This window comes from Pteropus vampyrus, unplaced genomic scaffold (genome assembly GCF_000151845.1).
Source record: "Pteropus vampyrus isolate Shadow unplaced genomic scaffold, Pvam_2.0 Scaffold1, whole genome shotgun sequence".
NCBI classification, from domain to species: Eukaryota; Metazoa; Chordata; class Mammalia; order Chiroptera; family Pteropodidae; genus Pteropus; species Pteropus vampyrus.
Window position 1 is genome coordinate 32579301 of NW_011888782.1, and position 24462 is coordinate 32603762.

At 34.4% G+C, this 24462-nt stretch overlaps 1 protein-coding gene across 1 annotated transcript in view; it reads left to right on the forward strand.

Moving 5' to 3' along the window:
* Nucleotides 1-24462, forward strand: part of SLC9C1 (solute carrier family 9 member C1) — a 95759-nt gene that overhangs the window by 13143 nt on the left and 58154 nt on the right. The window contains exons 6-10 of the mRNA XM_011355501.2: nt 5604-5769; nt 8143-8268; nt 11332-11493; nt 15053-15152; nt 23739-23882. Coding sequence (XP_011353803.1) covers nt 5604-5769; nt 8143-8268; nt 11332-11493; nt 15053-15152; nt 23739-23882 — 698 coding nt within the window. The remainder of the gene's footprint in view (nt 1-5603; nt 5770-8142; nt 8269-11331; nt 11494-15052; nt 15153-23738; nt 23883-24462) is intronic.

Consider the following 24462-nt stretch of genomic DNA (forward strand, 5'->3'; position numbering starts at 1 on the left):
TTTTTTCTTCTTAAAAAAGTCTCTCCAATATTTTTTCCTGTAATACTGGCTTGGTGTTGATAAATTCCTTTAGCTTACTTCTATCTGGGAAGCTCTTTATCTGTCCTTCAACTCTAAACAATAGTTTTGCTGGATAGAGAATTCTTAGTTGTAGATCCTGGGTCTTCATCACTTTGAATATTTTGTGCCAAGCCCTTCTGTTCTACATAGTTTCTTTTGAGAAATCAGCTGCCAGTCTCATGGGTGCTCCCTTGTAGGTAACTAACTGCTTTTCTCTTGCTGCTTTTAAGAGTCTCTCTGTGTATTTAACCTTTGGCATTTTAATTATAATGTGTCTTGGTGTGGGCCTCTTTGGGTTCATCTTTTTTGGGACTCTTTGAGATTCCTGGGGTTGTATGTCTATTTCCTTCACTAGATTAGGGAAGTTTTCCATCATTATTTCTTCACATATCTCTTCAACCTCTTGTTCCCTGTCAGGTACCCCTATGACCCGGATGTTTCTACATTTAATTTTGTCCCATAGGCTCCTTAAATTATTATTATAGTCAGCTTCTTTTTTCTTGCCATTCTGATTGGGTGTCCTTGGCTTCCCAATCCTCTTTATTGGTGGTTGATCCTCTTTTTTATCCACTCTGTTGATTCTCTCTAATATACTCTTCATCTCACATAATGTGTTCGTCGTTTCTAACTGGTTCCCTTTTATAATTTCCATTTCCATTTTTATGTTTTTTATTTCATTGTTAAAATTCTCACCAAGTTCATCTAAACTTCCCATTAGTTCATCGGGCATCTTTATAACCAGTGTTTTAAACTCTGCATCTATTAGATTACTTGACTTCATTATTTCTGGATCTCTTTCTGTTCTCTCATATGGTTTCTGCTTGTCTTCTCATTTTGACTGCCTTTATGTGTCTTTTTTTTAAGGGCCAAAGAAAAACCCCAAAACCCCCAGGAATAATAAGGGGGACTTGGGGAAATGGGGGCCAAGGGCACAGTCTTGAGAGAGATTCAGCTGCAGGCTTAATTTAGCTCCAGCCTGTGCTCCTCTGGGACCACCTGTTAAGATTCAGCAAGCAATCCACAGATACTGTGCTTATAGTTGCCACACCAATAACCGAGGCCAGCTGCCACCAGTGTGGGTCTTGGCATTGGCTCAGTAAGGAGGACCAGACTCACCCAGAATACAACTGAATGTGTCTTGGATAGGGCTGTGAGTTGGGGGAGGTGGAGTTTCTGGGAATCCTCTGGGCAGAGCAACCTGTGTTATTCAGTTTGACAATGTCTCAGCTATGGCGGTGCTGCATCTACGCACTGTGAGGAGGTGGAGGGGGTGCTCAACAAAGGAACAATTGATACCACCCACACTTTTGCCTTGGAGAAAGCCTTGCCTCTGGCCCTCATTCCAACAAATCAGTGTCCCCCTATAAGTCCCTAGTGCCCCCCAAACAGGCAACCAGGTGCTGGTGCTTAGAGCAAGCAGATCTGTCACCATGAAAGTCCACTCGCGGACACAAACCCTTTAAGAGGCATCTGCAGATACCAACTGCAGCTGCTGTTGCCTCTGTCCCACTCAGCCACTTGGTCTTCTCCCCTTCCTACCTTTGCAGGTTGATTATTTCTCTCCCTAGTTTTAGTGGTTCTGTTCATCTAGATCTCAGGCAACTTTGCTTGCTGTTTGCTCCATGTTTCTATGCCAACTTTGATGTGGTTGCAAGAGGGATGAACAAAGCCTCTATCATCTATGCTATTTTTAGGTGCCTTTCGTACCAATTCTTTTTAATCCAATCGTCTATTGATGGGCACTTAGGTTGCTTCCATATCTTGCCTATTGTAAATAATGCCACAATGAACATTGGAGAGCATTTATCTTTTTGAATTAGTGCTTTAGGTTTCTTCAGATAAATACCCAGAAGTGTAATTCCTGGGTCATAAGGTATTTCTATTTTTAGCTTTTTGAGACACCTCCATACTGTTTTCCATAGTGGCTGCACCAATTTGCAACCCCACCAAATGTGTACAAGGGCTCCATTTTCTCTACATCCTCATTGCCACTTGTTGTTTGTTGATTTAATGATGACCATTCTGACAGGTGTGAGGTTATATCTCATTGTGATTTTGATTTACATTTCTCTGATGATTAGCGATGTTGAGCATCTTTTCATATGTTTATTGGCCATCTGTATGTACTCTTTGGAGAAATGTCTAGTCAGATCCTCTGCCCATTTTTTTTAATTGAATTGTTAGGGTTTTTTGATGGTCAGTTGTGTGAGTTCTTTACACATTTTGCATGTTAACCCCTTATTAGAAGTATTATTGGTGAATATCTTCTCCCAGTTAGTAGGTTGTCTTTTTGTTTTTTTTTTGTGTGTGTTCGATGGTTTCCTTTGCTGTGCAAAATGTTTTTAGTTTAATGTAGTCCCATTTGCTTATTTTTTCTTTTAGTTACCCTTGCCCAAGGAGATACATCATTAAAAATATTACTAAGAACAATGTCAAAGAGTTTACTGACTATATTTCTTTCTATGAGTTTTATGGTTTTGGGTCTTACATTTAAGTCTTTAATCCATTTTGAGTTTATTCTTGCACATGGTATAAGAAGGTGGTCTAGTTTCATTTTTCTGCATGTAACTGTCTAGTTCTCCAACACCATTTATTTAATAGACTATCTTTACCACATTGTCTATTCTTCCCTCCTTTGACCATATAGGTGTTTGTTTATTTCTGGGCTTTCTATTCTGTTCCACCAACCCATATGCCAGTACCAGGTTTGTTTGTTTGTTTTTATGCCAGTACTAGGTTTGTTTATTTGTTATTATGCCAGTACCAGGTTTGTTTGTGGGTTTTTTTTTATTACTTTTTTATTAGTTTCAAGTATATAGTACATTGGTTAGATATTTATATAGTTAATGAAATGATCCCCCTGATTGCTCTTTCTCTCCTCTGGCTCTACAGCTAGCCATTACATTAATGCTGACCACATTTCCTATGCTGTGCTCCCCATCCCCGTGACCTTCTATCACTTACTAATTTGTATTTCTTTAATCTTTCACCCCTTTCTTGTAGCCCTTCAACCCCCTCTGGCCATCACCAGATTGTCCTCTATATTTGTGAGTCTGTTTTTTATTAGTTTGTTCTTTTTATTCTTTACATTCCTCATATAAGTGAAATCATATGGTATTTATCTTTCTCTGACTTATTTCACTCAGTATAATAACCTCTAGGTCCACCATGTCATTGCAAATGGTAGGATTTCATTTTTTTAATGGCTGAGTAATATTCCATTGTATATATGAACCATAACTTCTTTATCCAATCATCTGCTGATGGGCATTTAGGTTGCTTCCATATCTTGACTATTGTAAATTGTGCTGCCATGTACACAGGAGTGCATAGATCTTTACAAATTATCGTTTTGGTTTTCTTTGGATAAACGCCCAGAAGTGCAATTGCTGAGTCAAAAGGTAGATCCATTTTTAATTTTTTGAGAAAGCTCCAGACTGTTTTCTATAGCAGCTTTACCAATTTGCAATCCCAGCAACAGTGTATTATTGTTTCCTTTTGTCCACATCCTCTCCAATACTTGTCGTTCTTTGATTTATTGATGATAGCCATTCTGACAGGTGTCAGGTGATATCTTATTGTGGTTTTAATTTGCATTTCTTTGAGCATTTTTATAACCAGTGTTTTGAACTCTATATCTGGTAGATTGCTTGCCTCTACTTCATTTATTTCGTTTTCTTAAGTTTTCTATTTTGTTTGTTAGTTTATTTGTTTGTTTTGTTTCTTCATTTTGGCTGTCTCTCTGTGTTTGTTTCTATGTATTAGATAGACATGCTACATCTCCCAGTCTTGGCAGGGTGGCTGTTTGTAGTAGGTGTCCTGTGGGCCCCATGGCGAAGTCTCCCTAGTCATCTGAGCCAGATGCTCCAGGAGTGTCCCTTGTGTGTTGTGTGTGCCTTCATGTTGTAGTTGAGCCTTGATTGCTGTTGGCACATCAGTGAGTAGGATTGACCTCCAGGCTTACTGGCTGTGAGGATTGGCCATGATCTGCTTTGCGGTGGCTGACCCCATGGAGGGGGATTTGCCTCTGGAGAATTGATGTAAATAGGAGTGATTGTTACATTGATGATGGCTGTATTTGTTGGTGAACCTTTTTTGGAGAGCAATTTAGTAATCTCTATGGAAGGCCCTAAAAGTAATGTATGTTTTTAATTTTAATTATTGAAATTCTAAAGAAGTATTAAGGATGTGTAATAAGGTTTAGTCACAAAACTCATTTTTTTATATTGCTGTTTTTATGTAATATTGGCTGTAAGAACATTTTTCAACATCATTATGAAACCCTTACAATTATTCTTTTTATTCTATTATTTTAACTGAGATAATTAACTGTACCAATATATTAGTTTCCGGTGTACAACATAATGATTTTACATTTGTATATATTTTTAAATGACCATCAAAATAAATCTAATTAATATCTACCACTTCACATAGTTACACATTTTTTTTTATGATGAGATTTTTAAGACCTATTCTCTTAGCAACTTTCAAATATACAATATGGTAGTGTTAACTATAGTCACCAAGCTGTACATAACATCCCCAGGATGTATTTATTTTATAACCAGAGGTTTGTACCTTTTGACCCCTTCACCAATTTTCCCCACCCCACGCCTCCCTCCTCTGGCAACCACAAATCTGTTTTTTGTATCTATGAATTCAGAGTTTTGAGATTTCACACATACACATACCTAAGGTCTATAGTACTTGACTTTTCTGCCTGACTTATTTTACTTAGCATAATGCCCTCAAGGTCCATCCACATTGTTGCAAATGGCAACATTTTCTCTTTTATTTTAAGACTAATATTCCATGGCATGTATATATGTGTATACATATATCACATTATCTTTATCCATTCATCCATCAATGGACACTTAAGGTTGTTTCTATGCCTTGGCTATTCTAAAAAATACTACAGTGAACATGGGGGTACAGTCCTGCATTCTTACAGGTAACTTCAGGCACAATCACTACATTTCCTCAAATATATTTGGGGGTAAAATCTTGCTAAATAGCCACCAGAGGTAGAATAAAAGTAGGTGGCAATGGTGGGAAGGCAGAAAGTAAGTAGAGTTTTGGTCCTAAAATAACAGAATTTAATTTCCCATCTTTTTTTATAGTCCTCTGCCATTTCTTAACATTATTTTTGTTATCTTATTTTCTTTTTCTTTTTATCTTTGTTGCTTTTCCTATGTTAATAAGCTATGTGTCATATGTTATGCATAGTTAAATGTATATATATTTGTGTGTGCGTGTGTGTGTGTGTGTGTGTGTGTGTATAGTATACTCAATGGCCTTATCAAGAAAATTAAAAGTTCCTTTTAAATTATAATATAGTATTTCTTAGGTCCTAAGAATCTCATTGCAATATTTGCCTTTCATTTCCAGAGTTATATGCACATAGCTATTAAATAAGAAAACTTAAATTTTCCTTGATGAACTGAGTATGATTATACATCTCCAATAATCTTGATTATTTGCTTTTGAAAAAGAAATAAAAGGGATCTGATTTTCCTATCTGTAAAAATTTTTTGCAGATACTTTTAATTACAATTCCTGGCTTTGCAATAAATTATACCTTAATTTTTTGGTATCTGGCATCTGTGAATAAATTATATTTGAATACCATCTCACAGTTCTTATTTTCAACTATCCTTTTGAGTTCAGATCCCATGCTGACTGCAGCTGCTATAAGAGACCTTGGTAGGTATATATATATTTTTCCTATATTTAAAACATCATATTCTGTATTTAACTTGTTTAGTTTTAAGATCTTTTGTTCACTATAGCTTTCGCAATGTTGAATGGAGTACTAGGGCATTTGAGATTGAACATAGAAATGCAATGGTGATGCTTAGAACAGAATGAAATGTCAATGATGGACTTACTCAGTAGATATTTTTTAAAGTCTTATATCCACTTGTGAAATAGAACAGGAGATTATTTGGAATCCTTGACTTTATACATCCTTCTACTTTGAACTAACAGATCTGAGGGCTTTACAATACTGTATATACACTGTGGTGACATTTCTATTGCCCAACACCTCTTTTTTTTTTGAAAACACTGTCATTAGAATAATGCCATTTATTTTTTAAAAGTTGCCTTTGGAGTCATTGTCACCATTTGAACTAAAAGCCTGAAAAATACAAAACAATAAAATCACTAATTGCACAGTGTTTTCAGTGTGCACTATTTTAGGAGAAAAAAATATGTATTTAAAAGTAAAATATCAAGTCAACATAATCCATTGAAAATCCAAGAGCCTTATTAAAAAATTAAATAAATAAATAACCTGATTTGTTTTCCTCCAGTCACTTTTTAATAATGAGAAATGGAACATTTGTTTTGAAATAGAATTTTAATATGGCACACACATGCATGTGTGCATGCAAACATACACTTTTTATTTTATGGCCAGTTAAAGGAATATAAGCTATCTGAAGCAAGTAGAAATAGAGTAGGGGAGACACATTAAGTGTATCTATATAAATAAAGGGAAGCCAAGTCTTCAAAACAGGAAGATTAAGATTGTGAGGTAAGAGTTTAGAAGAAAGAAGTATCAGCATCTATCATTTAACCTCACCTCTACAAGACACTCTGAGTGCCTCTTGGAAACATTTTTGCCTGAGTTTTCAAAGCAAGGTTTTTATATTTTTAAATTTTATTCTCAAGAAAAAAAGAGAAGAAAAGAAAAAAATATGCCCAGGTCAATGAATAAAATATATGTGTATATTCACATTATCTTGAGCTCTTTATGATCTGTTGACTCCTCTAATGCCACCATGTATATTATTTATTTCCTAATATTTACATTTTCTTATAATTCCATGTTCTAAAATGGAAAAATTATACGACAGCATCAGTTAGGTTTTTCTGAGTAAGGAACAACTCCAAAGCACAGTGGCTTAAAACAATAATTATTTATTATTTTTCATGAGTCTGGAAGTTCTGATGATATGGGCTGTGCTCTGCTGATCTTGGCTAGGCTCACTAATGAATCTACAGGCAGCTGAAGGATCAGCTGGAGGCCAATCTAGGATAGCCTCAGTTAGAAGGATCCACCTTTCTTCCATATATTTCTCACATGCATCCAGTAGGGTAGCCAGGGAATGCTGCCATAATGGTGGCAAGGGTTCAAGAGAGAGGAAGCAGAAATCTTTCTCAAGACTCTGCTTGCATCAAGTTTCATAACAAAACAAGAATGGATCTTTTTGGTGAAAGCAACTGTGAAGCCTTACTGTAAAGGGCAGAGATGGAGGGACAGGTGAGGAATTGGATCATCAAGGCAATTGAGTTTTCACAAGAACAGACTGCCTTGGCTTTTTTTCCAAGGGCGTACTTACTGTGTTAGGTTTTGATCACAGCTATAAAATGAATGGTTCACAAGAAGAGCTTTTACCATGTAATAACATTTCCTTCCTATGGCAATTTAGAAAATCATTAAAGGTGCTCAAAATTATAGTTTTGCCACTATGGGAATATTTAGTAACTGAGAAAAATGATAATTAACGAATATGTTAACAGAACATTATCATAAATAGAGGAAAATTAGGATGGAATAGATAATATCAGGATGCTCTTTGTTCATGGAGCTCGATTTCTAAAACCATTGAAAAGAATGTATGGGAAAATCAGGCAATTTCTATTATAGTGAAATTATTTGGACAATTGCCTTAATTCTTCATTTAGGTAAAGTTTTATAAAGTCTTGGTTTATGAATTTACTTTGTCCTTACATGATCATTTTTTATATTGCCCTAAATACATGATGTGTGTATTTATATAGACCAAATAACTGAATTGAAAGTAATTTTATGTTTTTATTTGTGCTTTGAAACAGAGCTCTAGTTGATTACCTCAATTACATAAACCGTAATCAAGCACAGTTAATTTGGCATATTCTTAAGATTCCTTGAAGGGAGTTTTTTCAAAAATGATCAAAGTTATTTAAGTATGTAGGCAAAGTATGTAATATAAATTCATAGCTAAGAATATTCTGCTTGCCAATAAAATTTTATTGTTTAATATTAATAAAGATTTTCCCATCTTAAAGAAAATATTTTCCCTTTCATAGGTCTTTCTAAAGTCCTCGTCGATTTAATTAATGGAGAAAGTCTGATTACCTCTATAATAACTTTTACTTTGTTTGCTAGTATTATGGAGATTAATGTCAACTTGAAACACATGAACCATTCCTTAGGTAAGGGCCTATTTTTTTCTTCTTAATTTCTTAAAATCAAAATCTTATATTTTCTGAGAGCTGACATGGAGTTTATAATATCTTACCATAAGTTATGCTTGTACAAGCATACTCATGAGTATTAGTACAGGGATTTACCTTTTGCCAAGCACTACAAAAAGCACTACATGTATTTGCAAAAACCATCCCTAATTTAATTATCGTCGTGGTTTTGCTGTGAGGCTAGGTTGGGACTTTTAATGAGGATGCTTATAAAAGCAGCCTTCCACAGGCCTAGGCTGAATCAGAATGCTTACCAACGGGAATGAGAGATGTAGTTTATGAGTTGAAGATGAAATCATAATAAGACAAGTAATGCATCCACCAGTGATGAGAGGAGGCACCTTTTCTTGCCTTTCCCCTGTACTATGTCTCTGCAGGCAACATAGAAAGCTATCAACTCAGGGAGGAAGTGTGAGTTATATAACCAGCTACAGGGCCTGAAAGCAGTAAGCAGAAGGATTGCAAGGTGCCCATGAACTCATTTACCATAAGTATTTTTTTCCTTTATCGTATGTGTGTATAGAAAATAAATGATATGTGTACACTGTAATGAATGACATAAAGTCTATGGATGTGTAATTATCACTCAAAACAAAAGTATAGTGTTATCAGTACCCCCAGCAGCATCTTATGTGCCTCCCCTGATTAAAACACATACCTTCTCAGAATGTAGTCTGAGAGGGGTCCACACTACTTTAAAGGGTGTCTACAAAGTCAAATATTTCTGTAATAACACCAAGAAGTAATTTATCTTTTTTACTGCATTGCCATATGTACAATTTTTGGAAAAGCAATGATTACAGTCTTCTGGAGAAAATTGCTGATATATGTATACTGTTTCATCCACTGGATGTCTTCTGTGTTCTAAGGCTTTCTGCAGCATTATCTCATTCCACCTCCCTACCCTCTGAAAAAAAGTGTTTAAGAGGTGCTTCCAGACCATGTTCTAGTATATCAAGGGGTCTGTACATCTAGTATATCTGATGCCTAGTAATCTCTTATGTTGAAGTGGGATCCTTCTACTACCCCCTGTCCCCATCAATTAAGCAAAATCCAAATTACATTACTAACCACTCGAGGAGTTTTAGTCATCATTGTTTTCCATGTCCCTGGAGTATCCTTCATCGTTGGGCAGCCAAGAACCCTGTTTACCTCTCTTCTGACCCATCATGCCTTACATATTTATAATCAATGCCTAACACTTAGAATTAAAAACTCTCTTTTCCAAGAATACCCATTCAGGGGACCATCATTTCCTCTCATGTCTTTCTCAAGGGAGCTGGTCCAGATGATGGACAGTCACCCTACTTTGACATAAGAAGTACTTGCCTTTAGCCTTGCTCTGTTTACCCAGGCCATGGCAGCTTGGGACATCTGTGGTGAACCTAGAACCTCAATTTAGCACAGGAACGTACATCTTCTTCAAATGCTTCATATGTACCAAATGTGTGGGAAAGCCAAACCACCACACACATACAACCTCCTCCAAAATCTAGAGTACAAGAGGAGGTGACACAAAATAGTAACCAGGGGCTTTTGCCATAAAACTTCCTACAGATAAGTCCTTCCTGAAGATGACTAAGATGATCAAAAAAGAAATATCTATATTCAGAAGCATTTTAAAAACTCAAGGACCACCCTTGGGGGAAACTGAAAAATGCAAAGTACAGTCTTACATACTAGTCACAAAGATTCATGTTCAGCCTCTAAACCTGGTCTAGTATTCTATCAGGCCCTGTTTAAGACAGTAAATATTGACCACAGAATTTCAGGGAATCTTATCAGAGATGACATCTACGGTCTAATCAAGAGAACTTTCTTGATATTCACTGGGGAAAATAGAAAAAAGAAAAGTGGAAAAAAGAAAGGGATTGATGTGGAAGTTCATAAATTCATTAATCCAACAATTATTTATTGGTACGTATTATGTGTTAGTTTCTATTCTAGGCCATGGTGATTCAGCCATGAACATAATAGTCCTTGCTTTCACAGAGCTTGCCTCATAATTTTTATAATAATTAATGGAACATAATTCTGTGTTTGTTTGGGTTTAAGAGGAGTAAAAATTATAAGCAATCATCCTATTAAAACAATAATAGTAACAGTTATAATAATAAAAGCTCTGCTGTAGGAGGAGAATAGTGAACCTATTTTCTTCTCCTAATTTTTAACAGCTTTAAAAGAAAATTTTCCTTTAAGAAATAAAGAAACTTGATGAACCTTACTGACATTTTATTTATATTTAATTGATACCAATTGACACAATTATGAATCAATAATTTTCGTAGTAATTATTGTTATAGTTATAAAGGTGGGAAGGCATGCCTGATTCCAGTGAACAAGCTTACCAAGGACTTAGACTTCCTGTTGTCCTAGGAGGGGCATCATAATGATTGTAGAAAGACACTTAGCAAAATATAACAATATCAATAAAGAAGAAATTATCCTTTAGTGCATCATTCCACTTCTGGGGTCTAAGGAAGTAATCAGAGGATTACGAAAGTTTATGTACAGAAATATACATTACAACATTATTTATCAGGGAAAAAATGAGAAATAATGAAAGGCTCAAAATTAAGAAACTGGTTGATTGGGCAGGCCAAGACAATACAGGAGATTCACTCAGTTGGGACCCTCAGACATTTCTTTTTCTGTATTTCTTGTGTGTGTTACATTAGATCAAGAATATAAGTGCCATGAGTTTAGAGACTTTTTACTTCTTATTCATTTCTGTATCTTCAAAATTATTACAATGTTTGGCATGGAATAAATATATATTCCTTAATGAGGACTGAAAAAAAGCTCTTAAACTAAACTGACTGAATTTTACAAATGTAAGTGTGACTTTCAGCATTTGAAAAGAAATTCTTTCAATTTGGGGATAAGAATATACTCTACATCTACCCTAAAGGCAATGAATGCCCTATTTTTAAAGATAATAACAAAAAGTTGATCCAGAGCATCACTTAAAATTAAGACTAAGTTCTATTAACTATTTCTTTTTACTCTCCTTTCTTGCAGCCCATGAAATCGTGAATGAAATATGGTCATGTTATCTAGCAAGTTTCTTGTTTGGAATTCTAAGTTCAAAAATGATTCAGTTGTGGATGTCTACTATTTTGGGTGATGATGTCAATCACATAAGTCTCAGCTTTTCATTTCTGTACCTCATCTTTTTTATTTGTAAGTGAGGGGTTTATGTCTACTTTTAAATGACAGGAAAATTCAAAATAAAGATATCAAAATAAAAATTGAAAATAAACATACGAGGCAAGTTAGCAAAGAAAAAAAATTCAGCTGATCTGGAAGGACTATTATGTTAAAATGATCTATGAAAAGAGATCAAAATATTTGTATTTATACAACAGAAAACAATATGCCAAAATATATAAAGTAAATATACCCTTATACCCTTATAAAAGACAGAAAAAAAAACTAACAAAATTATTATTACAATGAAATATTTTAGCATGCCTTTTCCAGGTAATTTTATAGCAATTGGACACAAAATTATTATGGCTATCTAAAGGTTTTTTTAAAACCCTTAAAAGCATGGTTAATAAGATGTATTAATAAGATATATAAAGATTTACCTCCCAAAACAGAATGCGTATCCTTTACATATACCTGTAGACCATTTACAGAAATAAACTAGACTACAAGAACATTTCAATAAAACTCCAAGCATTGCTCAACCACAATGCAATTCAATACCAACTACAAAAGGATGGTCTTGAAAAATAATCATTCTAACTGCCTAAAATGAAATATACTTTTCTTGGTAACTCTAAGATCAAAAAGGAAATAAAAATAGAAGTCACAGACCAAATAAGGTTAAATATTAGAAAATCTATTAATATTATTAATTCATTTATCACCACTCCCTTCTCACAGAAATATGACAGGTATGTAAAATTAGCTGTATCATTGTTTCCTGATACAGCCTCAGAATCATGTTCGGCCCAGCTCTTCAGACAGCTCTGCAAATGATTCGGAGTTGGCATGTGTGATAATACCCAGTTACCAATTTATACTATGTCTTTCCATTACATTTAGGAATAAGAACGTGTTGCCTTATTCTCATATCTATAATTAAAAATAGTTCTGAAAACTCTAGCTAACAATTAGAAAAAAAGAGAAAAATTTATACATATTTTGAAAGATAAAATGGTTACATTAGTTACATCACTTTAGATTATATAGAAAACCCATGAAAATAAACTAAGCCAGCAAGGCTCTTTGGTTGCTCAATATAGGGTTAATATACAGAAAAAAAATCAGTTGTGTTCATCTAAGCCAGCCATAACTGGTTAGAAAATATAATAAAATTTTGATTCTCTTTACATTGGTAAAAAGTTATAAAATATTAAGGAATAAATTTAACAAGAAGTTTAGACCTAAACAGAAAACTACAAAAGTTTACTGAGAAGTATAAAATTTGAATAAATTGAGACAAAGAACAAACTTCTCTTTGGAAGTGCTAGAGTAACAGGATTCATTATTTTTATGCCTGAAGAAAGAAAGGCAGAACATTGGATCTTGAGTTTTCCTAACCATTCAGTGAATTATAGTCAATTATAATCTAGTGATGTTACGGGATCAAGTTAATGAATAAGACAGTGAGGAAATGATCTGTCAGTACAAGTACATTTATCATGTACTACTATGTGTACCTAAATTCCTACAAAAATATATTTCAGCAAATAAATTCCCTCTAATATTATTTAGTAAGTGGATATAACCTCAATATTAAGTGTTGGAAATAATTTTAAACTTTTAGTCAAGATGCCTCAATAAACATTTAGAAAACTTCTAGGACAGAAATTCATGAATATAAGATACAAAGTAAATATAAATCTAATGTTTATAATATTAAATCACTCTGAGTACCTTCGAGGTAGTTGTGATATTTTCCAAATTTTACCATTACCAAACAAGTTACAATGACTAGTCCAGAACTTGATCTTAAAGTACCTCTATCTTCAGTTTCCTTTTTCATGATTCAAAAATGACTAACTAAAGTGTTAGTTTTTTGGTTAGGTACCATTTCTGGCCAGAACTAAAATAAAGAATATCAAACCTGTAACTTTCCATCTCTAAAAAGAAGATTCAATCATGTAATAATAATATTAATTTCATCATATTAAAATGTATCAGAATCTGAATCACACAATGCTAAAAATTTTGGGGGGGGCATTGAAATTTTACAAAACAATAAAAGTTTCTCTGAGCATAAGCAAGACAATTTTTTAAAAAGTGAAGAACTTTTCCAATTTAAGTAGGAATTAAACATTTAATAAGACTACAGTAATTAAATTACAATGGTGTAATAAATACAAAGTAAACCAAAGAAACAGAAGGCACACATATGACAATTTAATATAGCAATATGATAAAAGTTATATATCTAGTTATTTAATATTAAAACAAAAGTTTTATTTTTATTCATTAGAACAATATCTGCTAAACATTAAATTAAGAAAAAGAAGCCCATTACAGAATCATATTACTGTATAAGCCCATTGTAGTTTTTTATGTGTGACTTTAGTTGTGTATATGAATGTTAGAGGTATGCCACTGTGAGTGTTCATTGGATACTCCATTCCTCCCAAAGATCTTTATCCAAATATATCAAATTCACAATTCTATAGCCTATGAAAACCCAAAGATCTCCTTATAATTTCTAAAATTTTCTAGTTTCTTTCCTCATGATATCTGCTTCCTCCTCTTAAATATGCCACAGTTTCTGGTCCTTACTAAGATGGAGACAAGGAGAGCTCACAGGAAAAGTTACATTATATAGTTCATGGTTCCATGAGATCTGATAACTACTTTATTTCCCCACTTTTTCATGTTCCCTGCTTAATTTTTAGCACTTGTCTCCAATATGGAAATTCAGTGAGCATCCTTTATTGCTTAAAGCTGCCTTTTGGATCTCATTCTCTATTCTCAATTTGTTAATCAAATTATTTCTTCTAGGTGAAGACAGTTCTCTCCCTAATAGAAATTCCAATTAAAAATTTATTTAAATTATATCTGATGTAATGTCAGTAGAATTACTGGTGTTTTTTTTAATATATATAATCTCTATACTGTATCATATTATTTGAATTTTTCACAATGATAATATTCTACTTTCATAAGCTAGGGGGGCGGATAACTCTACTAGAACTACTTTTAAGAATATGCTACAGTTCTTTAACCTTTTTATTTGCCCACAGTAAATGCACCAAAACAAAACTAAAATGAGGAAGTAGATTCATATTGGGTTTTTAGTGGCTCAACTCCCTAAGACCTGTCACAAAGTCAAACTTGTATCTACTACTGCCTCCCAAGAAGAAAGCATATGAAATAGGCTAGTCCATAAAGAACTTATTAGCTCACTTCTCCTTTATTCGACCAGAGCCCCTCTGTAAACATTAGACCTTTGGAAGTTCCTATAGCTTCACTAGGTCCAGTGAAGAGTTTTGTGAGCTCCATATTGTTGCCAATGGTCTGAAGTCAAAGCAGTGTAAGGATGTCTAGTACAGACTTTACTACACAGTTGCATGTGAACTTGAAGAGGAAGAATGATGATGGGTGGTGTTAATAATTTATAATAGTATCCAGTTGAAACCAAGTAGGGTAGCCTCTGTATAAAGTCACCGTACTTTCAAGATATCTGATATTTTAATCTGTGGTAAAATTTGTGCCACTTTCAATGTTAAATTAATACTTTATATTTATTTCTTTTTAAAAACAGGTGAGCTAGTTGGAATGTCTGGAATAGTCACGCTGGCAATTATGGGACTTTTTTTAAATTCTACAAGTTTTAAACCAGGAGTTGAATCACTACTTCTCAAGTGAGTGGCTAGCATATTTTTACTTCGTTTTACCAATTAAAAGCTATAATTTTTTCTAATAGTAACTACATCTACATCTACATGGTCAAAATAAGATACTGGCTTGAAAACTACCCAGTAGAAAAAAAACTTTGTGAAAAACTCTATCGCCTGTGTCTTCTACTCCTCTAATTATAAGCAAAAGTTATAACCTCACCTTGAGTTCATGTTGGTTCTATTTTCCCACAAATTCCCTCAAAGCACTTACTATCTACTTGGTATATTCCACTTTAATCCACTAGATGAGGCCAGGATTAAGGTAAGTGAAGTGAAGCACTCATTTCAGGTACAAAATTTAAGAAGGTATCAAAAATCTCAATAATAAAGATAACATTTTAACGAAAATTTTTTTTAAATTAATGCAAAAATCCACGGTGAACATATAAACATTTAAAATATAGATAAGATCAATAGTTCCTTTTGCCACAGGCTTCCACATGGCTCAACATGGCACTGCTATTAGAATAAAAGACAATGAATAAGTACAATGAAGAGATGCTATGTAAAGCAAATTAAAAGATCAAGCTAAGGCAGTTAAGGAAGATTAGCAGTGTTATAAAAAAAAAAGTATGGGGATTTGGCGGAAACATGGCGGGGTGAGAGATGTCCCTAGATCTCTTCCCTTGAAACAACAATAAGCTGAACATCTAAAACTCAACAAAAAACACCCAAACTGCACACCATTACGACTGAGCATGGGATCTGCACATAAGAGTTATCACAGGTCAGAACCCCGAGTGTCTGGTGGTGGACCGAGAGTAATAAAGAAGCTGCCTTTCGCAGTCACTGGAGCTCCCTGTAGAAGGAGGGGGAGGGATGAAGGAGAGAGAGGACTTCCCTGAACAACCCTGCCTGGAAGTACTAGGGCTTATACACAGCCGACCAGAGGGCCCAGTCATCAAGGCAGAAAGCAGAGAAGTGGGGCTGGACCGCAGAGAAACAACCGCTGATTTTTACCGGCCCCGGTTGCAAAACCGAGGCTGAGCCGCAGCCCCCAACCCCAGACCCAGAGGGCCCCTCCCCCCGTGCCCTCTGAGAGACTAGATCACCATGGAGCCCCACGGGAATCTGAGCAAACACTACCAAAACTGCTAAGGATCCAAGAGGCTTAGACACCACCTACTGGAATCCAAAAGAAGAGCATCTTCTTTGCAGTGGGCTAAAGAGAGACCTTTATTTAATCAATCTTCTTTCTGGAAAAACAACAGAATACACATTCCATTAATGTCCAGGTGGAGAAACAGTCCATTAAACATCATGAACAACCAAGGTAACAAGGCATCGCAGAAAGAGAAAAATCTCCAGAATATAACTTACAGACATAGAAATAAACGACTTAAATGACAGAGACTTCAGGATGGTACTTCTGAAAAAATTCAGTGAAATCCAAAACAACTCATATCAACAATTTCAAAATAAAAAAAAAAAAACTAGATAAGCAGAGCAAGGAGATTGAAACCCTCAAGAAGAACTGAATAGACCTTCTGCAGATAAAGAACACACTGTAAGAGATGAAAAATGAAATAGCAAGCCTGGGAAATAGAGACGACCAAGTGGAGGAAAGGATCAGTGATAGCGAAGACAAAAATCTAGAAATCAGAAGGAAGAAGAGAGAAACTGAAGAATGAAATATAGTGAAAGAGAAATACAAGAACTAGCTAATACCATCAGGAGAGGAAACAAGAATAATGGGCATTACTGAAGGTGAGGAAAAGGAGCAGGGACCAGAAAGCATTTCCCTAATCTAAGGAATAAGTTGGAGCTTGAAATTCAAGAAGTCAACAGAACACCCAATTATCTCAACCCAAAAAGGCCTTCACCAAGACATATTGTATTAAAGTTGTCAAAAATCAACGATGAAGACAGAATTCTCAGGGCAGTCAGGGAGAAGAAAACGGTAACATATGAAGAAAACCCATTAGATTATTATCGGACTTCTCAGCACAGACCTTACAAGCCAGAAAGGAATGGAACCAAATATTTAAACTATTACGTGAAAGGAACTACCAGCCTAGAATAATGTCTAAGCTCTCCTTCAGATATGAAGGAGAAATCAAGACCTTTCCAGACAAACAAAAATTGAGGGAATTCTCCATTAAAAGTCCTGCAATACAGGAAATACTGAAAGGGATCAGCTCACCTAAAACAAAATAACAACAACAAAAATACATTATTAGAGGTAAGGTGACTAGCAGGCAGATAGAAGCAGAGGAGTGCAACCCTTACTGGAAACAGGGCATTATAAGCTTCAAAATAAGAAGAGATTTGTTATAACAAGATAGTAATGAATGTTCAGCATACATAGGGACAAATTGAGACAACAGTGACTGAAAAAGGGAGAATTCAAAGATCCAAATTTGCAAAGGGGAATGGGATAAGGCACGTGCAGAAGAAAAGGGATGACTGTATATATATATATAACTATCCTTTACATATTCGTAATGGTAACCACATGCCAAAGATTCAGAACCAAAGTATATAACATAAAACAAGGACCAGATGGAAAACTCACAAAAGCCAACCAAAATAAAGAAAACAGAATCACAAGGGCAAGGAAGCAATGGAAACACCAAGCTACCAGAAAGCAAAAGATATTTCAATAACCGCCCTAAATGTAAATGGACTGAACTCACCAATTAAAAGGCACAGAATTGCAGATTGGATCAAAAAAGAAAACTCAACCATATGCTGCCTCCAGGAGACACATCTCAGTTCCAAAGACAAATACAGACTCAAAGTGAAAGGGTGGAAAATGATATTTCAAGCAAATGGTATTCAGAGAAAAGCAGGAGTAGCAGTACTAATATCAGACAAAATAGACTTTAAAATAAAAAAGATAAAGAAAGATACTGAGGGACACTTCATAATGATAAAGAGAATCATGAACCAAGAAGAAATAACACTTTTTAATATCTATGTTCCCAGTCAGGGAGCCCCGAAATATACAAAGCAATTACTAACAGAAATAAAGGGAGAAACAGACCAAAACACTATCGTAGTAGGGGATCTAAATATCCCACTGTTGGAAATGGACAGATCATCTAAACAGAAAATCAATAAGGAAATAACATCTTGAAATGATACATTTATCTAACTGGACATAATTGACATTTACAGAGCCTTCCGTCCCCAAACAGCTGCTTATACATTCTTCTCTAGTGCACATGGAACATTCTCAAGGATTGACCACATGCTGGGGCACAGAGATAGCCTTAAGAAATATAAGAGGGTTGAAATCATACCAACCATATTTTTTTTATCATAATGCTTTGAAACTAGAGAGCAACTGCAAAAGGGAATCAGGAAGAACCACAAGTACATAGAGATTAAACAACTCCTGCTACTGAAGAATAACTGGGTCAGGGAATAAATAAAAAAAGAGCTCAAGAGATACATAGAAACGAATGATAATGATAGTACAACATATCAAAACATTTCGGACATGGCAAATGCAGTCATAAGAGGAAAGTTCATATCATTACAAGTCTACCTCCAAAAACAAGAACAAGACCAAATAAATAACCTAATGCTTCATCTTAAAAAACTAGAAAAGGAAGAACAAGTGAATCCTAAAGTCAGCAGAAGGAAAGAAATAATCAAAATTAGAGCAGAAATAAATGAAATTGAAAACAAAATAACGATAGAAAAAATAAATGCAACAAAGATCTTGTTCTTTGAGAAGGTTAATAAAATTGACAAACGCATGGCTAGACTCACTAAAGAAAAAAGAGAAAGGACACAAAGTCAGGGATGAAGGAGGGGAAATTATGACTGATATCGCAGAAATACAAAGGACCATTCAAGAATACTATGAAAAAGTATATAACACCAAATTTAATAACCTAGAAAAAATGGACCAGTACTTAGAAAAATACAACCTTCCTAGACTGAATCAAGAAGAACTGGAAAATCTAAATACACCAATCAGCAGTATGGAAATTGAAACAATCAAAAAACCTACCAAAAAGTAAAAGTCCAGGACCAGATGGCTTCACCAGTGAAATCTACCAAACACTCAAAGAAGATTTAATACCTATTCTCCTCAAACTCTTCCAAATAATCGAAGAGGAGGCAATACTTCCTAACTCATTTTATGAGGCCAATATTACTCTGATACCAAAACCTGGTAAGGATAACACAAAAAAAGAAAGCTACAGGCTAATATCTTTCATGAACACAGATGAAAAATCCTAAATAAGATACTAGCGAACCGAATACAGCAACATATTAAAAAGATTATACACCACGATCAAGTTGGCTTCATCCCATGGGCACAAAGATGGCTCAACATATGCAAACTGATTAATGTGATACACCACATAAAGAAATTAAAAAATAAGAATCATATGGTCATATCAATAGATGCAGAAAAAGCCTTCGACAAGATATTGCACGCATTTATGATTAAAACACTTAACAAAATCGTTATAGAAGGAAAGTACCTTAACATAATAAAAGCCATTTGTGACAACATGGATGGAACTCGAGATAATCATGCTAAGCGAAATAAGCCATACAGAAAAAGTTGAAAATCACATGATATCACTTATATGTGGGATATAAACCTAAAAGCAACAAATGAGCAGGATAAATAAACAGAGACTCATGGACATGGACTAGTAGTTACCAGAGGACTATAGAGTAGTGGTTACTAGTGGGGTAGGGAAGGAGGGGGGAATTAGACAGAGTAAAGGGGGTCAAATATAGGGGAGTAGCAGGAGAGTGAAGTGGGTAAAGAGGATCAAATATATGATAGTTGAAGGAAACTGGACTTTGGATGGTGAACACACAATAGAATATACAGATGTCAAATGATACTGTACACCTGAAAATCATATGACTGTATTAATCAATGTTACCTAAAAAAACTTAATTAAAAATAAATAAATAAATAGATAGATAGATAGATAAATAAATAAGTAGATAGATAAATGAATGAATGAATGAATGAATGAATGAATAAATAAATAAATAAAAGTATGGCCAAACTAAATGTAAGCAACACTTAAATTTAATAGAAATGTTCAAATTATTCCCTGTTAAAGGGTGCCAAGCTCAAGGGTGAGCGGAATCTGTGTCAGTCTAAAGGAGAGTGATTTCTGTAATGCTTGAATACATAGGGTAGAAATTTAGCCTAAATCATACAACAACAACATATGTATTAACAACGGCCTTGAACATGATCAATGATTTTTAGAGTTTGGGAGACCATCATAGAAGATAGAATAAATTCAGAAGTCAGAAACTTAATGATAAGATCTTATAGAATTCAGGGTCAGTTCACTAAAATTCCATGTGAACAATGGAAGTCAATTATACTAGCCCCTAGGCAGAATTAACCTGGCCGTAGTTGTAGGAAAAATTTTAAATGTTACACAAGTGTTCAACTATATCTATAGGAAGTGTATCTGAAGGTTCCTTCACCTTCTTGTTGTAACTGAAAGCTGAATCTCCCCTGAAGACATTACTTCCCTTGCATTCCTTAAAAGTCATGGTGTCTTTCCTACCCTCATACTACTAAGCCTAGAATTGCGGTAGACTGTGTCTCACTCATTTCTGTTTCATTCTTTCTCCTCCTTCCCCAGAAATACCTAATTTTAAAGCTCATGCCATCTGCCACCTTCTAGAATTATAAGTCACACTCTCCATATTGTGAAGATTTTGGCTCCCTCTTGCTGTGATTCTCTCCAACATTACTATATCACCATTCATAGTGATGCTAATCAATATCCACTAAGTTGACCCTTCTACTCCCTCCATTTTCAGTTTCCTCCCATGAGCATGTCCACCACACCAGACACCTATATGATCATATAAATAATCACTTCATAATCTCAATTTCAAGAATCTTAGTATCTAAAATATGATATCTACCAGCTTCTATTCTCCAAGATAGTAGAAATCTAAAATAATAATGATAAAACCTACTACATCCTACAACAATCTACAGCAGGTCCATGCTATTCTCTAAGAGTGGAGATGCAACATCTCTCATCTTTTCAGTTTCCATCCTCTGAGACCCCAATTCTAACATTTCTGCAAACATACTGAGACTTGATCTTGTGACCTTGTAATCTTTTACTGATCCTTACCTGCCTTATTTTCTCCATACCCAGATCATTTATTTTGTTTAAAATCATCTAGTAGCTTCTCATCTCGTTTAGCTACAAGTCAAGGTTGTTTTAGTGTCAAAGTCCTATGATATGTCCCTCTGTTACTTCTGTGATTCATTTCTACCGCTCTTTTCCTCACACCACCCTGTTCTAGCCACATTGATCACCTTGCTGTTTCTCAAGCATGCCAACATGTTCCTAGTCTGGCTTGTATCTGCTCTTGAAATATGCTTCCTCTGCATATCAGCATGCTTCCCCGGCATACAGGCAGAAGTAGCTGTCTCACTTCTTTCGTGTTTCTATTCATATATCATCCTGTTAGAAATTTCCAAAATAGGAACTGCTTCCTTGCTACCCTGTGCAATCTTTTATTCTTGGCAAATTAACATTTTTAAAATGTCTAGGTCATAAGGTCTTATCATTCCTCTAGACTAGTGTCTGTGCAACATTAGGCAATAAAAATAATATAGATGCCTAGATCTATAGAGTCAAAATCTATGAGAGTGAGAGCATAGGATTTCTGATTTTTAAAAACTCTCCCTAAATGAAACTTGCATGCAAACAAGGTTGTGAATCTTTGCTACCATAAAAGATCTAGATTTATTAGCATAGCTCATGAACACCACATGAAAGAAAGGACTTTTAAAAAAGATTCAGAAACTCTTTTTCTGTGTGCCTGACTTACTGTGTGCGCACACACACACACACACACACACACACACGAGTACATGCACACATCTATTAGATGGATTTGGAACTTGATTGTTTGGCTCACAGCACTATAAATTTGATGGAGACTGATTTCTCTTAGAGAATCTGCTTTTCTCCTCATTAGGTTTCTCTCAATTTCTACCACACATAAAAGGTCTTGATAGTGTCTCAATATTTGTGGCTTAATTGATTTGATTACTCTTTATGCTAATTAATAAGACTGTAATTTTTGGTATTTGGTGGCATTTTTTCCACAATGTTCAGGAGAATTTTAAAATTATAATCATTAAATAAATAGCAAAATATGATAGTGGTTCATATTCACCATTCACTTGACTGAAATATTTTACTCAATGTTTACAAGTGATTTCTTAATTGTATGAGTAGGTGGATATAATTCTTTGAGGAATTTTTTAGGGGGCAGGGGGTGCCTATTGTATTTGGTACAACAATTAAATTTGCTTTTGATGGGAAGTCAAAGAATGATAAAAATACAAAGGTTACACAGCCATCGTAAAATATATCTTAGTGTGTTTTCCTCCAAGTTAATGTTGGATGCAATATTTAAATTCATAAGGTAACAGAATTTAAAGTATGTCCATACATATACAAAAAAGGAATGATAGCTCTCAGCCTAGAGTGATTAATTTAAGTTCAGTAACAGAAAAAAATATTTTGAGTGATTTGATTTAATATCTCCTAAGCTAGAATGTTTTATATGACTGTTTCTCTGATAATGCCTAGGTATTTATTTGTACCTCTTAAATATAGTTCAGAAACAAAGATTTCTTATTAATGTAACCGAGAAAGATTTGCTTTTAGTATTGAATTTGTTTTTAAGCAAAAAGCAATATTCCCGAAGAAGAGACAAAAATTATCTTTCAAGGGTTTCATGGACAGAGTCTGGTACCATATGGGTAAAACCAAGCTGCCTTCCTCTCATAAAATTGTGTTTAAGTATCTTTTTAATCTTTTCAATTTATTTTATTACAAATATAATAGTTGACATTAACAACATGAAATATATAAAAGAAGTAAGTTTTAAACAGTCTCATATGGTCCCAACACCCAAACATGACCAATATTGGTATTTGAGTGTGATTTTTTCAAACTGCTTTGCATATAGCTGATGAGAACATGAGCTTTAAGAATGATGCAGTTTTCCTGGGCTCTGGAGCACTTAAATAAGCACATCCTCACAAATCCCAAACAGAGAATCTACAAAGAGCATTCAAGTGAATAAAAGATTCCTTCATATCTTCTAAGTGCTTGCCAGATTTTAGGCAAAGGCTTAATTCTATCACTATGTAAACCAGACTAGTAGTTTAGTATTTCCTTTCAAAGTCAATTTTAACCTTTCCTAATGGTACAAGGACTTCACAATTTAGTATTTTTAAGCTCTGTGAACCATGATGCCTGAAAGAGTTCTGTCAGATAGCATAACTATAACCTAAACATGTCTTTCAAAGTCAATCAAAAAAGAAAGACACTAATTTACATTCAGCGTAAAGTGGTTAAAATTGCTTTACAATTATTTGTTTACTTGCCTTAGTGCTCTTTTCTCCTCAGTGAAATTATAAGCCCCTCAGTGTTGATAAATAGTTTATTCATCTTTACTTTCTTAGTAATGCCTAGTACAATGCCTCATTCATAGATAAGTCTTGTAATAAATATATTAGATTAATTAACTATAACTATATTTAATTTTTTTCTGAAAATGCAGATTCTGGAATTGTCTATCATTTGTTGCTTTTCTTATGGTGTTTACTTTCGTCGGACTTCTAATTCCTGCACCTATGTATTTACATATATCATTTTCTGACATATATTATTCATTAAGTGTATACTTTACACTTATTGCTTTAAGGTAAGAACAACATTTGAATTTTTCTATTTATAGGATACTGAATAAACATGAAGATATTCTTTAAATAGTAGAAATTTTTATTCCTTGGAATGAAAACTTGACTTTTAAACTTTCCGAGGACTCATCAGCAAATTCGTGCTTAGTATTTTTTTTTTCCAGTTTTTAACTGCATTTCAAAGCAATGTAAGCCCTTGGGAAAATTTTTGAAAATTCGAATTAGTTCCAAATTATCAGATACAATTAGTATAAAATGTAAGAATGATATGTGGCTAAAAGAAGAAATAAAAATGAATTGACCCATATTGCACAGATTCAGCAAAACTTTAAATCTACAAAAAAAAGGAAAGACTTTTTTCCCTTACCTCTTATTCATTAAATTTGCTTTTATTTCTGTTTGTGATCCAGAATAGAATATACATCTACAAAATATCGCTAACTTTTCCTCTTCTGTCTGAAGAAGCACCACTCAAGGGGGATGATGTAGAATTACCTTACTACTCACCCAACAGGAGGAAACAAAGAGACTATTAATGCCATTCTCTTGGCATGTCTCTCTATAGAACATCCTTCTGCCCTCCTT